At 36.3% G+C, this 16,725-nt stretch overlaps 1 protein-coding gene across 4 annotated transcripts in view; it reads right to left on the bottom strand.

Moving 5' to 3' along the window:
- The window catches only part of LOC106869140 (extracellular serine/threonine protein CG31145), a 191,755-nt gene that overhangs the window by 43,069 nt on the left and 131,961 nt on the right, over nt 1-16,725 (bottom strand). For 3 of the 4 annotated variants that reach the window (XM_089352561.1, XM_089352560.1, XM_089352562.1), the window contains one exon: nt 3,713-4,830. In XM_089352561.1, coding sequence (XP_089208687.1) covers nt 3,713-4,578 — 866 coding nt within the window. In that variant the 5' untranslated portion in view covers nt 4,579-4,830. Of the gene's footprint in view, nt 1-3,712; nt 4,831-11,210; nt 11,499-16,725 lie in introns of those variants that run through there. The other variant, XM_089352559.1, reaches the window with a different exon arrangement.

The following is a 16,725-nucleotide window of genomic DNA, read 5'->3' as shown; positions in this document are numbered from 1 at the left end:
TGTTATAGTGACAAAAAAATGTTACCTATATATGTGTATATATATATATATATATATATATATTCACACACGTATATATGTGTGTATATATATATATGTGCATATATATATAGTGTGTGTGTGTGTGTGTATACACATACACACACACACGCGCACACATGTAATCAGTATTTGTTCAGTGTACAGCGAGGTCTGAGACGATGATTTGTATACTTATTCTTAACGTGTTCCGGCAGATTCGAACGCAAAATATGCTAATCGCTGTTGTGCACGTCTTACGAGGATAACATCACCCTTTTACGATTACCATGTGCTCTTAACACATTCGGCTCATTGGCACAAGAGATGTGGTGTAACCAGTTTGCTTACTTTTTACAGTAAGGCTAAAGTCGCACGTTTATGAAAAAAAAAAAGTAAGCATACTGTACATTACATTTCAAATAACCCAAAAAAAAAAGCGTTAGTGGAAGACGAAAATAGGCTTCCGTGCAGGAATGACGTTATAAATCACTTGATGAAAATAGAAACATTGTTACACGCACCCTATCCACATAGATACATATATTACATTGGTTTCAAATTTTGGGTCAAATCCAGCAATTTCGGGAGAGGTGTTAAGTTGATTACATCGACCCCAGTGCACAACTGGTTACTTTATCGACCCTAAAAGGATGAAATGCGAAGACGACCTTGGCAGAATTTGAACTCAGAACGTACAGACAGAAGAAGTGCTTCTAAGCATTTTGCCCGTTGTGCTAACGATTCTTTTCTACTCTAGGCACAAGGCCCGACATTTTTGGGGAGGGGGCCCGTCGATTAGATCGACCCCGAAAGGACGAAAGGCAAAGTCGACCTCGGTGGAATTTGAACTCAGAACGTAAAGACAGACGAAATACCGCTAAGCATTTTGCCTGGTGCGCTAACGTTTCTGCCAGCTCGCCGCCTTAGATACATGTATTATAACAGGGTTGGCCAAAAGTCACCCGATAGTAAATCAAAATTCCATAAATACTTAATATTCAATTTTATTTATTCATTTGGAAAAATGGTGTCGCTCAAGAAGGACTTCATATTAAATTCATTCAGTTGTTAAGCATAAATAAATCTTGGAATTAAATGGTTTTGATTTACTGTCAGGTGACTTTTGGCCAACCCTGCATATTAATATTTTGTCGAGATACAGGCTACGTTGCATAGCAGCAGAGCTCGGCTAATACTGGTCGTGTCATTTTTATCCGACCTCTTTCGTTGCGTTTGTGATTGATCCATTTAACCATGCGCTGGTGCGATATTTCAGATGTTTTTACGAGGTACTTTTCAAATGGCAGCTTTTGGAAAAGAAATTTCTGTGCTTCGGTAAGAACCTCCTAAAAAAAACAACAACAAACAAACAAACAAAAACTGGAATATCACACCATCACCTAATTAAATGGGTCAGCACTCAACAATCACATACTCTATTTTGTAACCTTACACTCTGTCATTGTATACATAGCACTACAGATAATTTCCTATCTCTATTTTCTCTCTTCTGTTTTATCTATTATTTTACTTCCCTGCAGTCGCTATACACTTTGCAATCCTCTATTTTTCCTTATAATTCCCATATTGCCTTAATTAAATTCACCCATTTTTTTATAATTCATATTTTTAATTTATTATTCTTATAATACATTGATAATATTATTATTATTATTATTATTATGAAGGTGCATAGCTCAGTGGTTAGAGCGTCGGGTTCACAATCTTGAGGCAGTGAGTTCGATTCCCGGACGGGGCTGTGTGTTGTGTTCTCAAACAACACACTATTTCACGTTCTTCCAATTCCCTCAGCTGTAGAAATGAGTTGCAACATCATTGGTGCCAAGCTGTATCAGCCTTTGGCTTTCCCTTGAATAACATCGGTGGAGACCGAATACAAGTATATATTAGATGAAGAGAAACTTCCTGAGAATGTGGGTAGTTGATGTCAACATACTTTTTTGAGTCTCAAAGATTGTTGGTTTCCCAGGGATCTGGTCAAAACATTTGTCAGTACCTTTCTTGATCATTCCCAGGCCACCTACAACAACAGGGATGGTTTTGGTTTTTAATTGCTATGTCCTAGATATCTCAATCTCAAGAGCCTTATATTTCGACAGTTTTTCAAATTCTTTTGCTGAGATGTTTCTATCAGTAGGCACTGTCATATCAATTAACATGCATATTTTTTTTATTTATGTCTTTGATGATAATGTCCGGTCTGTTATCATTTATTTGCCAGTGTATATCCCATAATCCTATAGGATGGTAACATTCTCTCCTTAAGTGACTGGGTCTGGATGGTGTTCATAGCAGTTCTTAGGGTGCGGGATACTATAGTGACGGCATTTGCTCCAGTGCAAGTATTGGTCAACTCGATCATGCCTGCTTTAATATTCTGTAAGGGCAAGGACTGAGTAATTGGCAACAATATGGTCAATATTCTCCAGTTTGTCATTTCAGAGCCTACACTTTGTGTCTACCTCATTGTAGATGACATTATTAGCTTGATAGTTCCGGGTGAGGAGACTCTGATCTTGTGCCGCTAGGATAAATCGTCTGTTTCGACTTTCAAACGAACACTCTGCAGCCATTATTATTACACATTGTACCAGTATCGGAAGTTTCAAAGTGTTTAGTTAAAAAAAAATTAATTAAATAATCTGTACGTCAAATTGAATAGATCCGAAATGGATAAAAAGCAAAGTCGACTTTGGCGGAATTTGAACTCAAAATGTAAACACAGTTAAGTATTTCGCCCGGCGCGAAATTTCTTTATTGCCCACAAGGGGCTAAACATAGAGGGAACAAACAAGGACGGACAAAGGAATTAAGTCGATTACATCGACCCTCAGTGCGTAACTGGTACTTAATTTATCGACCCCGAAAGGATGAAAGGTAAAGTCGACCTCGGCGGAATTTAAACTAAGAACGTAAAGACAGACGAAATACTGCTAAGCATTTCGCCCGGCGCGCTAACGTTTCTTATTTCTTTATTGCCCACAAGGGGCTAAACATAGAGGGAACAAACAAAAAAATTAAGTTGATTACATCGACCCCAGTGCGTAACTGGCGTGCTAACGTTTCTGCCAGCTCACCGCCTTACGACGTAAACATTCATTTTAGCAATATATTCTTTAAATTCTTATTGCTAAGCGTTACTTCCTTATTCTCTTACTGACACGAAATTTCGTGGCATTTCAGCCCATAACTTTTCTTCTACTAATTTTTGTTCAATGCGACTAACGACTCTGAATTCTTCATACATTTTTCTATCATTTAAGCCTAAGAAAAGTATACTTTTATTTTAAAATTAAAAAGTTTATGTTAATTGAAGGTGAATAGGTGCCTTACTGCCCGCTTGAGGTCGCAGATATTTTGATGTAACTTTTTTTCTACTGAACCAAATCTCAAACTATTTATGCCAAATTGTAGCTGAGGAGATGTCCTCTTTAAAGCTATTAACACTTTGCAATTTAGTTGAGAACTGAATTAGTGGTGAAGTTTGGAAGCTGCTTCGATTGATGAAATGTTGGACTTAGGAATATATTCAACCACTACCGTGGTTGAATGATACATAAATACAGAAAGAGAGAGAGAGAGAGAAACTGATAGGCAGACATGTATATGTACGTTTGTATCGCGGAGACTGCAAGAGAGGCTTTGTGATAAATATTAAGGTTGTACTTACTGGTCATAACTGCGGAAAATCGACTTGAGACTTGGCATCCTCACGCTTCGACGCTGTGCCGGTATGACATCGATTTTATCCCCGAAGTACTTTTCCATGATTCGATGGAGTTCCTTGATATATACGGCGTTAAGACTTGAATTCACACACTTCTGCAAAATGTCAGCGTTTAACAAAGATGTCCTCTTGCTGTTACGCCAGCGTAAACTCTTATCCATTCGGCGCTGGTTGTTGCCTCCGCCTTCCAACTCGTGACGTAGCGGAATGTCGTCATCCTGTTCGGGCGTATCGTTTTGGTCGTGGGCTGCCTTCTCCCGCTCCAAGCTTATGTTGTTATTGTTGTTGTTGTTCTCATTGTTGTCATCTTCATCGGCGGCACCACCACCGCCGCCACCACCACCAGCAATAACATCAGCAGCAACGGCTCCACCGCCATTGCCAGCGGCACCTACGCCACTATCAGCCCCTCCTCCACCTCCTACTCCTCCAACTTCACCACCACCACCTACAGCAGCGTCACGGCCACCACCACCACCACCACCACCGATACCAACACCACCACCACCTCCTCCTCCGCCGCTACTGGCGTTACTTTTGTTGAGGTTTTTTCGGAGCAAGTGCAAGTGAGCTCGGTTTGCCCCGGCTCTGGTGTTAGAGTAATCTATGCGATAGGGGTCGCTGACGGCCTGGCCCTCGCGAATTAGGTAGTAAGCAGCCTCTTTATCGCCAGCTGTGTCCACATCTGTCCCCAAATAATCAGTGGAAGACATGGAGAAAAGTCGACTGACTAGGGCTGTATTTAACAGCACGACAGTTAAGACGAACGATAACGCAACCAATGTTAGGAGCCGTTGGAGGGTCTTCATGTCGTTTCATATGATATAATATAAATATATAAATATATATATATACGTATATACGTTTATATAAATACATATACATATATACACGCACACACATGTATATATGTATACACATATATACATATATTTTTTTTTATCATTGGCTGTGTGAATACGAAGAGCTGTGAGAGACCGGTTGTGTAGATCTATATTGTCGAGTTGTGCATTGGCCAGTAGTGCAGCTGAAGCATTCTGGGAAGGAAGACAAAGGAACACCTGGCAAATAGAATGATAGAAAAAAGAAAGAAAATGAATGAATGACTGATTCAGGAAAATGAATGACAAAAAGCAAAAGGACAACAAGAACAATAATAAAAGATGAAGAAAAGAGCAGCAGCAGCAGCAGTAGTAGTAGTAGTAATAGAAGTAGTAGTAGTAGTAGAAGAAGAAGAAGAAGAAGAAGAAGAAGAAGAAGAAGAAGAAGAAGAAGAAGAAGAAGAAGAAATTAAATACTGTTAATATAATTAATATAATTGATAAACTGCAAAATATTTGAAAGTTTTGAAATTTAATTTAATAAAAAATGTGAAAATTAATATTCCACTGTAAATTACACACACACACACTGTATATAAAGATTTAAAACGAAACGAGCCTCCGTAATAATTTAGTCTCATTTACGAAAAAATCATAAATAACAAACTAGCTAACAACGACACCAACGAAAACAACAATCTTTTATCTTTTACTTGTTTCAGTCATTGGACTGCGGCCGTACTGGGGCACCACTTTTAAGGGTTTTAGTCGAACAAATCGACCTTAGTATTAATTTTTGAAATCTGGTACTTAGACTATCGGTGTATTTTGTCTAACCGTTAAGTTAGTGAAAGTAAGCAAACAACACCGGTTGTCAAGTAATGTATGCGTGTGTGGGGGGAGACATAAAGACAAAGACACACAGACACACACATATGTATGTATATGCACACATCCATCCATCCATACATACATACAAACATGATGGCTGCAAAGCGGTCTCGATCGGTGCCAACGTTCGATTGTTCTCTTAAGCACTATATGATTTTGCAGTCCTACTAGCGACCTACACTTTCGCGCAGCAACGATGGGCGCTTCTTTGCTGCAGGTGCTAAGAGAGCTTACCACAGCACGCTGAAACATACCTTCATTTCATCATGGAATTTTTCACGGAATCTTTCGCCTTTCGCAACTGTGGCCCGCCTTAGTTATAAAACACATAATAGAAATGTTAACAAACGCAATGCCTGTACCCGAAACTTTTTAAAGTGTGATAAGGCCTTGCACTGGGCCAATCACACTCTAAAACAACGTATGCATTTTATCTTTTATCTTTAATGTGTTACTTGTTTCAGTCATTTGACTGCGGCCATGCTGGAGTACCTTTTTGGAGAATTTTTAGTCGGATGAATCGACTCCAGTATTTATTTTTTTCTTAAAGCCTGCTACTTATTCTATCGGTGTCTTTTGTCGAACCGCTAAGTTACGGGGACGTAAACACACCAACACCAGTTGTCAAGCGGTGGTGGGGGACAGACAGAAACACACATTGACACACACACAGTTTCCGTCTACCAAATCTCACAAGGCTTTGGTCGGCCCGAGGTTATACTAGAAGATACTTACCCAAGGTGTCATGCAGTGGGACTGAATCTCGAACTACGTGGTTTAGGAGCAAGCCACGCTTGCGCCAGCCCCACCCCAAAACAAACAAAAACAAATTAGTTTACATAACTGGATGCAAACTAAGTGTTACCTCAGAGATTTCCTTCTCCAAGAGAGACGTCTAAACAAAGACTAAATGTCTCGCGTTCCCAGTGGTTTCATGGCCATTGCTTCTACAGGGTTTGTCTTACCCCCTACAGGGTGTTCATCGAAAAACCACCCTCCTTATCAAGCAGGTTTGGTAGAGTAGCAGGTTTTGTCGCTGTTATGACGTGGGTATACACGTCTGGTGTAAAATGGTATTACGCAAATAAATAGGTGGCTGTGGTTATCTAAAAAATAACCTGTCGTGTCGCAGAAATATGTGTTAACACAGAAGGTACTCTCCGTACTACTTGAACGTAGCTACGATACTCAGTATTCACTGTTCAACTACCGACTGTGAAACCAACACACGTCAGACTAACACGGTATACCAATACGGTCGAACTAACACCGCCAACTACTCTCGTTGACAGTTCACCCAGTTCTTATTTATTGTAATCGATTGGTCCACCTTCAGTTACGTAAAGGGTTCAGGATTCTCCCATAACAATTGATGACGGTCTGATCATGCGACGGGTTGTACTGGGTTACATGTTACCAGTAGCACTAAGAACAACCTAACATTCATGTATTTATGTATGTATTTCGTTTTCACCGCTCGACGTTATTCAAACAGAGCGAAATACAGAGTTTTGTAAATATTTAGACACGAGAATTTCAATAAAACGTAAAAAGGTGGTGGAAGATTTATGTGATATGCATTGAGTAAATTTGACTTGCTGTCAGACAATGTTTAGAAGCTTTCAAATAGATGTGGTCAAGCAAAACAAAAGAAAGAAAGGAAATGAAACCTATATTATACAATAGGTAATTAATATATATATACAGGGTAGGAAAAAGTCAAGCACAAAGTAAGTTCAATACGTTCTTGAATTGTCAAAGACGTTTCAATTTTTCTAAAACTGACTTAAATAAATAGATAGATAAATAAATAAATAAATAATACCTCAATATAAATAAAATGTCAATTGTTTTTTTGCGTGACTTTTGGTCCACCTTGTATATACATAATATGCGCTTATACATACATACATACATACATACATACATACACACACACACACATATATATATATCGAATTTGTGTAAATGTGTATAGAATAATATATCAGTTGAATAAAGTTACATGGTCTGGTTTTCACGTTTTTTATTATTGTATTTAAAAAAAATTTTTTTTACAATGTTGAAGTGTGTTAAACATTAAAAAAATATTTACTAATGTTCATAATGTTCAATTAGCGCTTTCATACGTTCTTAGTAATCATCAGATTTCAAAATGTATGGGCTGACAGTTGAGTTGAGTGCTTGAGAACTGTAATAAAATGACTGACTTCATTTCTATACCTTTTAGAAACCTCCGACAAGCTGAATGTTTCGAATACAGTTTTGACCTATCAGCATGCAACTTAAACGTCACGTTTTGCCGGACGCACTGATATTACGGGCATAGATCCAGCCTTTATTTTAACCAATTACCCTGCGGTTTACATGCAACTTAAGTTTCGATCGGTTTTATTTCAGTCGTCGAAACCAACCAAGTTTGCTCACTCATAAAACCATTACATGTAAACCACAAGGTAATTGGTAATTGGGATCTATGTCAGTAATATCGGTGCGCCCGGCAAACCGTGACATTTAAGATGCAGGCTGATTGGTCAAAACCGTATTCGAACAATTCAGCTTGTCGGAGGCTTCTAAAGGGCATAAAAAATAAGTCAGTCATTTCACTACAGTTGTCAAGGCCTCAACTCAACTGCCAGCCAATACATTTTGAAATCTGATGATTACTACAAATGTATGAAAGCGCTAACTGAACTTTATGAACATCACAGAATATTTTTTTAATGTTTAACACACTTCAAAATTGTAAAAGAATTTTGTTTAAATACAATAATAAAAAACGTGAAAACCAGACCATGTTGTAACTCTATTTAGCTGATTATATATACACATACACACACGCACACTAATCCAAGGGTCACTCTACTAATTGGAAGGATGACTAACGGACACACTCTAGTCTCTGGCTCACATGCGTGCTGTCTCCTCCCTCTGTCTATTTTATCGTCGTTACTATAATAGTCACTGTTCCTCGGAGCTGGCTGGCCGGCTGGTCTCGTACCTCGATCAGTCAAACACTCCAAATCACTCGTCTCTGTTCAACTCTCGTCATCTTTGTTACCTCCTCCAAACCCACTCCCCAACCACAACACCCAGTCCTTCTTCGCTAGAACATCAGTACTCCGAGATTTTCTCCCAACCTATAATGTTCATGCAGGTGCTGAAGTGCAGCGTTTTAAATGGAACATTAATGGCATCAACTTCATCGGTCTCGGAGGGCCTGCGAAGGGCATGGTCACTGTCCTTTCCCACCACCAGGCTCAGCAAATAATATGTGCACGCGCGTGCATGCGATATGTGTAGTGTTGATTATATATATATATATATATATATATATATATATACATATATATATATATATATATATATATACATATATATATATATATATATATATATATATATATATATATATATATATATATATATATATATATATATATATATAATAGTAATAATATCGAAGGGGAATAGAAATATTAGAAATTTTTACTACTAGTGGCCTAACGTGTAAAAATTTAGTCCAAAGACTATATCTTACTCATAAATATAGTGTACATTTAATTATTTTATTTGCTAAAATAAAAATCAGAAACCAATTGGTCCAGGAAACTAGATAGTAAATGTTTCTATTTTCATTTCATTCCTTTCGAAATTTTATCCCTTAATAGTGGTTGTGGAACTTAGCTGTTCTTTCTAGTGTGAGGGAATCCTTATGTGTTTAAATGTACACTGTATTGTGAGTGGAATTGGTAGACGGAAACTGAAAAAAGCGACGTGCTGGCAGAAACATTAGCACACCGGGCGAAATGCTTAGCGGTATTTCGTCTGCCGTTACGTTCTGAGTTCATATTCCGCCGAGGTCGACTTTGCCTTTCACCCTTTCGGGGTCGATAAATTAAGTACCAGTTATGCACTGGGGTCAATGGAAACGATTTAATCCCTTTGTCTGTCCTTGTTTGTCCCCTCCATGTTTAGCCCTTTGTAGGCAATAAAAAAAAAGGAAACTGAAAAAAGCCCGTCGTATATATATATATATATATATATATATATATATATATATATATATATATGTATGTATGTGTGTGTATATGTTTGTCCTCCCAACATCGCTTGACAACCGGTGCTGGTGTGTTTACGTCCCCGTAACTTAGCGGTTCGGCAAAAAAGACCGATAGAATAAGTACTAGGCTTACAAAGAATAAGTCCTGGGGTCGATTTTTTCGACTAAAGGCGGTGCTCCAGCATGGCCACAGTCAAATGACTGAAACAAGTAAAAGAGTAAAGAGTATACATGTATGTATGTATACATGCCATGGTTAAATGCTCCTTCTAGTTTCATGGTAGAAGGCAAGTAAACACTTAACGATCATTTAACTGACACAATGCAAATACCATGCAAATATACCCGTTTGTGTCCGCTGATGATTGCAAATATCTGAGTGAAACCATGGTATAAACTGGATGGTCTCAGCGGACTCAGCAAATAATGTGTGCGCGCGAGTATGTGAAATGTGTAGTGTTGATTATATATATATATATATATGTATGTGTGTGCGTGTGTATGTGTGTGTTTGTGCTTAACTAACACAATGTAAATATCGTACATATATACCTGCTTTGTATTCACTTATCATTGCAGATATGAAAGTGAAATCATAATAGTGACATGCCTAATTTATGAATTTGTGAGTTAAGGAGCAGGAGCTGATAAAGTCTAGGAATAGAAAACAATAATGCCGAATGTTTTATTTGTTCTAGTCATTGCACTTCGGTCTTGCTGGGGCATCGCTTTAAAGAGTCTCTTCGAAGGCATCGACACCAACATTGACTTTTTTTTGAAGTCTGGTACTTAATGTATCGATAGTTTTGCCGAACCGTTAAGTTATGGGAACGTGAACAAACCAACACAGGCACGACATACGCAGGCACGCACAAACACACACACGACGGGCTTCTACATATTTTCCGTCTTTTCAAACTACAAAATTCCACTCACAAGGTATTGGTCAGCCCAGAGCTATAGTGGAAGACACTTCTCCAAGATGTTGTACACTGAACCCAAGACCACATGGTTGCAAAGCGAGTGCCTTAACAATACAGCCGTCCCTTCAACCATAAATATTTACGTTTTATTATCTTGGTTCCAAACTGCGAGGAACTATTAAATTGCCCTTCATCAGTCTGGGTTCCCGAACATTAGTCCAGAAGATGTGTGCCGCCTACTCCCACTAAACCAGAACATGCGTCACCTAGAGTGAAAGTTTGAAGTAGTTGCTTTAAAATTCATTATGATAGTTACCTCACTCTTCGTTTTCCGCCAAAAATAAGTTTAAATAAGAAGTAAATGAGATTAAAAAATTGCTTGAAAATGAAAATAACAAGGAATTAAGAAAATAAATTTAGAATAACAACCCAAATGCCAAATTATCCAGAATATTCTTTTCGTTTTTAAATTTTTTTCTTCTTATCTATCTATCTACCTAACATACATTTACATGCAAATGTGTGCATATATACATATGTATATGTGTGTGGTTGTGTTTATATGTGTGCGTGTGTATATATGTATGTATATGTGTATGTGTGTGTGCTTGTATATAGAAGTATCTATCTATCTATTTGTCTGTCTATTATCTATCTACACACACACATACACGTATATATATAATGGTTTCACGTGTTTCCAACAGAAAGGTTTTGTGAGGAATTAAAAATTTAATTCTTACCTTTTCAATACGAAATCCAATTTCAATGCAAAATTTACAAGCGCAAGAAATCAAAAGCAACGAATATAAACGTGGCTATATATATATATGAATAACCTTAACTATACATTCTTCTTTCTCTGTACTCTCTCTCTTCCGTCCCACAACAATCTTCGTGTTTATATGTATTATGTATATGTATTTATCTATCTTCTCTAACTGTCACTTATCTATCTATAAATCTTCCTAACATTTATCAAAAATAATGAACGTGACTGTCTCAGCGTCTCCGAAGATCGACGACAGAACAACGGTGACTGGTTTGGTGACGTTAATTCGAGAAACTATAAAAATAAAATGGACGCTCGAGGCAGCCATTGTGGAACATCAAAACGTGACAAGAAAGTATGTGTAATATAGAACGGCAGACAAACGAACTAATACACGCACGCACGCAGTCACGATCCACGCACGTACACACACACACACACACACACACATTCTCACAAATAATATATGTAGGTGTATGTATACACACACGCGTATGTACGCATATACATATATATATTTATATAAACATGTAGATATACATACATTTATATATATATATATATATATATATATATATATATATATATATATATATATATATATATATATATATATATATATATATATATATATATATATATGTATATATATATAAGCGCAGGAGTGGCAGTGTGGTAAAAAGCTTGCTCCCAACCACATGGTTCCGGGTTCAGTCCCACTGCATGACACCTTGGGCAAGTATCTTCTACTATAGCCGTCGTATATATATATATATATATATATATATATATATATATTTGCATTTGTGTATCTGTGTCCACCTTGAGAAGCGATGTTGGTGTTTTTACGTCCCCGTAACTTAGCGCTTCGCCAAAAGAAACCGATGGAATAAGTACTAGGCTAACAAAGAATAAGTCCTGGGTCGATTTGTTCGACTAAAAGAGGTGTTCCAGTATAGTCGCAGTCAAAAAACTGAAGCAAGTAAAAAGGGAAAAGGAATATATATATATATATATATATATATATATATCCCTCTCTATCCATCTCTCAATAAACCCACACACACAAGTAATGTTTGTTACTTCAGTGTGGTTGTTGCATACTGAGATATGTTACTACAGTTTAACCCCAGGAAAACATCTTTTCCAGTTGGTTAAAGATACACATCCTGTGTATGATATATTACGAATAGGGGAGCGAACCCCTCCCCTCCTATGTATATATGTATATATATATATATATATATATATATATATATATATATATATATATATATATATATATGAGTAAACAAGAGAGACAGAGACAGGCAGAAACAAGGACAATGCCCCTTGTATTTGAATACTATGCAAATATTTAAAAAAAAACTTTTCTTTTAATTTTTCCCAAATTTAATTGTTTTCCATACTTACAGTTGAAAAAGTCTCAATGACTGAAACCAGTACTGAAATGTTTTTTATAAAATTATTTTAGCATTTTTTACCTTGACTTTTTTTACACACACACACACACATACATACATATATATATATATATATATATATATATATATATATATATATATATATATATATATATATAGGAAAATGTAAAAAAAGCCAGAATGCTGAACTGGGAGCATAATTTAATTAAGATTTTTTCTAACCGGTTTTCATTGCGATGAAGCAAATTATCAAGAAGGAGAATGAAAATGTTTTTTTACAAAGAAGTACAAAAAAGTACAAAATGAAGAAAATAATATATAAAACAATAATATATAAAAAAAATAAATATACCCATACATTATATTGTCTTTGAGCTTTTGTAGTTCAATAGTAGTTCATGTATAAATTGGTAGGAAAAATAAGGATGCATGAGAGTTGAGTTTTGTTAGGTTTAAAAAAAGGGTTAAAAGTTTGTGTTAAGCAGGAAATGTGGTGTCAAAACAGGAAGTGTGTGTAAGGGGAGACAAGTGTTTTTAGTTAGAGTTATGAAAAAAAGAGTTCATAACTCTAACTAAAAACACTTGTCTCCCCTTACACACACTTCCTGTTTTGACACCACATTTCCTGCTTAACACAAACTTTTAACCCTTTTTTTAAACCTAACAAAACTCAACTCTCATGCATCCTTATTTTTCCTACCAATTTATACATGAACTACTATTGAACTACAAAAGCTCAAAGACAATATAATGTATGGGTATATTTATTTTTTTTTATATATTATTGTTTTATATATTATTTTCTTCATTTTGTACTTTTTTGTACTTCTTTGTAAAAAAACATTTTCATTCTCCTTCTTGATAATTTGCTTCATCGCAATGAAAACCGGTTAGAAAAAATCTTAATTAAATTATGCTCCCAGTTCAGCATTCTGGCTTTTTTACATTTTCCTATTATTTCTCCACGTGCGGTTAACACAACCCCACTATTTACTGACTTATATATATATATATATATATATATATATATATATATATATATATATATATATATATATATATATATATATATATATATATATATATATATAGTAGTGTTTGTTCTCATGTGATTTTGTCCTTTCTCACAAGGCGGTGAGTGGACAGAAATGTTAGAGCGTTGAGAAACAAATGCTTTGCAATATTTGCTCCGATCCGTTATCTTCTGAGTTCAGTACTCGCTTACATCAACTTTGTATTTCATTTCTCAAGAGATGATGGCATCGACTTACTCCCTTCCTTCAAAGATTGGCCGAGCTTGTTGCTGGATTAGAAAAAAGAATGTTCTTTCCCACTCTCTTGTAGATGGATTGTACTGGCTATCATATCAAAACTCATGAGATGGTAATATCTCTCACATTAGGTTATTGTGAGGTGAATGTCTTCGTTTATGTCTCGACATAAACGAAAGCGCGTGGCTTAGTGCTTTGGGTATTCGGCTCACAATCGTAAGGTCGTGAGTTCAATTTCCGGCGTTGCGTTGTGTCCTTGAGCAAGACAGTTTATTTCACATTGCTCCAGTCCACTCAGGTGGGAAAAACGAGTAGTACTGTATTTCAAAAGGCCAGCTTTGTCATATTTCGTCTCATCCCAAATACCCCTGAGAACCATGTTAAGGGTACGCGTGTCTGTGGAGTGCTCAGCCAGTTGCGCGTTAATTTCACGAGCAGGCTGTTCCGTTGATCGGATCAACTCGAACCCTCGTCGTCGTAACAGACGGAGTGTCCGTCAGTTATGTCTCTACATAGCCTACAGTTGTCAATCGATGTTTTATGTAGAAGATATTTAGTGAGGTTTTCTTCTCTCTCATACTGTAATGAGACAACTTTCAAGGTGAGATGCTCGCTGTCGGTATGTCTTCTATATGACACTCTGGCAGTCTATTGGGCGGTAATTTTTAGCCTGGGCGATTTGACTTAAATTTTTTTTTATGAGAAGACTAATGGCATTTGATAACCTTTTAGCCCGTCTGACCCTGATGCTCATTCCAGACAGTGTTATGGAAAGCTTGAAAAAATTCGTCGGTTAAATAGTGTGTCTGTCTGAATTAAAAGCTCCCGTACGATTTTTATCTCTATGCTAGACCTACTGAGAAGGTTATCGAAGTCCAGCATATGTGTTGATTCTTATGTATGTATGTATGTATGTATGTATGTATGTATGTATGTATGTATGTATGTATGTATGTATGTATGTATGTAAGCATGCATGTAGGTTTGTATATAAATGTATTAATAGATATTGCACTAATACTTAAGTATATCTGCAAATGTATGTTAGCAAATGCTATCGTTTATTCGTACTTGCAGTTTTCATACACTTTTATATCTATACGTATACACACACACATATATGCATATATTTTGGGGTTTTGTGTGTTTTCATGATGACACGCATATAAATATGAAGATAAGTCTTTCCGTATATTTGTGACTAAGTTGTGCATTCGCAGAGAAGACACACACACACACACACACACACATACACAGAGTATTACGTAGTACTCACACATATGCATTCAGAAATATGTACATAACTGTTGAGAAACAAAACGCGCGTGCGCGGACATACACACACACACATACATACATGCATGCATACATACATACAATCTGCAATTTGTATATACGTTTTTCTTGAAATGACGCAGTTTCCGAGAACAGAACACACAAAACAGTAATACTTTCATTCATCAGAGTGTACACAAACACACGAACTGATTCATGTATATATGTACTGCCACAAACATACATTCAGCTCATTGAGTTACAATATACATACATACATACATACATACACACACACACACACACACACACACACACACACACACACACACACACACATACATATATATATATATATATATATATATATATATATATATATATATATATATATATATATATATATATATATATATATATATACATACATATATATACATGCATATATACATACTGGAATGAGATGTTGAAATACATCAAACTTTCTCCTTTGAAATCTACGTGGACGCCATTTTTTTTTTTTTTTTTATCATAACGTTTTGAAATTCGGTGTCGATATAAGAATCAGAAAAACGTATGATTCGCCATATTCTTTCAGAAATTTCTACTAGTTTCCAAGTGAGATAGCAATTTAAAACGCCTTATTATGCTGTGGATTTCAATAGATATTAGTTTTGTCATATATTTTCTTGACGTTTTCCTTTTAAGTGAAAATATCAGCACAATCCCCATCGGAAGATTTTGTTGCGTTTCTCCATATTTGTATAAATACACCACAGACAGATAAACACATGTTTAATTTGTATGTTATATTAATTTAGCTATGACTAACTATGTTTCTGTTTCACAGTCATGTAACTTATATAAAGAAGTTGAAATACATGCGCATGCGTGTGAATGTATGAAATAGTTTTTATAAACTTGTATGTCTGGAAACTTTTATGGTTTTACTCTCTTTTACTTATTTCGGTCATTTGACTGCGGCCATGCTAGAGCACCGCCTTTTGTCGAGAAAATCGACCCCAGGACTTATTCTTTGTAAGCCTAGTACTTATTCTATCGGTGTCTTTTTGCCGAACCGCTAAGTTACGGGGACATAAACACACCAGCATCAGTTGTCAAGCGATGGTGAGGGGACAAACACAGACACACAAACACACATACACACACACACACACACACACACATATATATATATATATATATATATATATATATATATATATATATATATACTTTATTTAAAAGCAGCAGAAATATAACAAAAAAACCGTTATTCTGAGTTTCACGTTCCCGTTCATCGGACAGTTTTGATATACGACGGGCTTCTTTCAGTTTCCGGCTACCAAATCCACTCACAAGGCTTTGGTCGGCCCAAGGCTATAGTAGAAGACACTTGCCCAAGGTGCCACGCGGTGGGACTGAACCCGAAACCATGTAGTTGGTAGGCAAGCTACTTACCACACAGCCACTGAGATTTATTTAAGTTTTTTATTTTAATTTGGAGAATTCAAGC

This window comes from Octopus bimaculoides, chromosome 5 (assembly GCF_046866305.1).
Source record: "Octopus bimaculoides isolate indiv1 chromosome 5, ASM4686630v1, whole genome shotgun sequence".
In the NCBI taxonomy this organism is placed as follows: Eukaryota; Metazoa; Mollusca; class Cephalopoda; order Octopoda; family Octopodidae; genus Octopus; species Octopus bimaculoides.
This window is presented reverse-complemented; position numbering and strand designations above follow the sequence as displayed.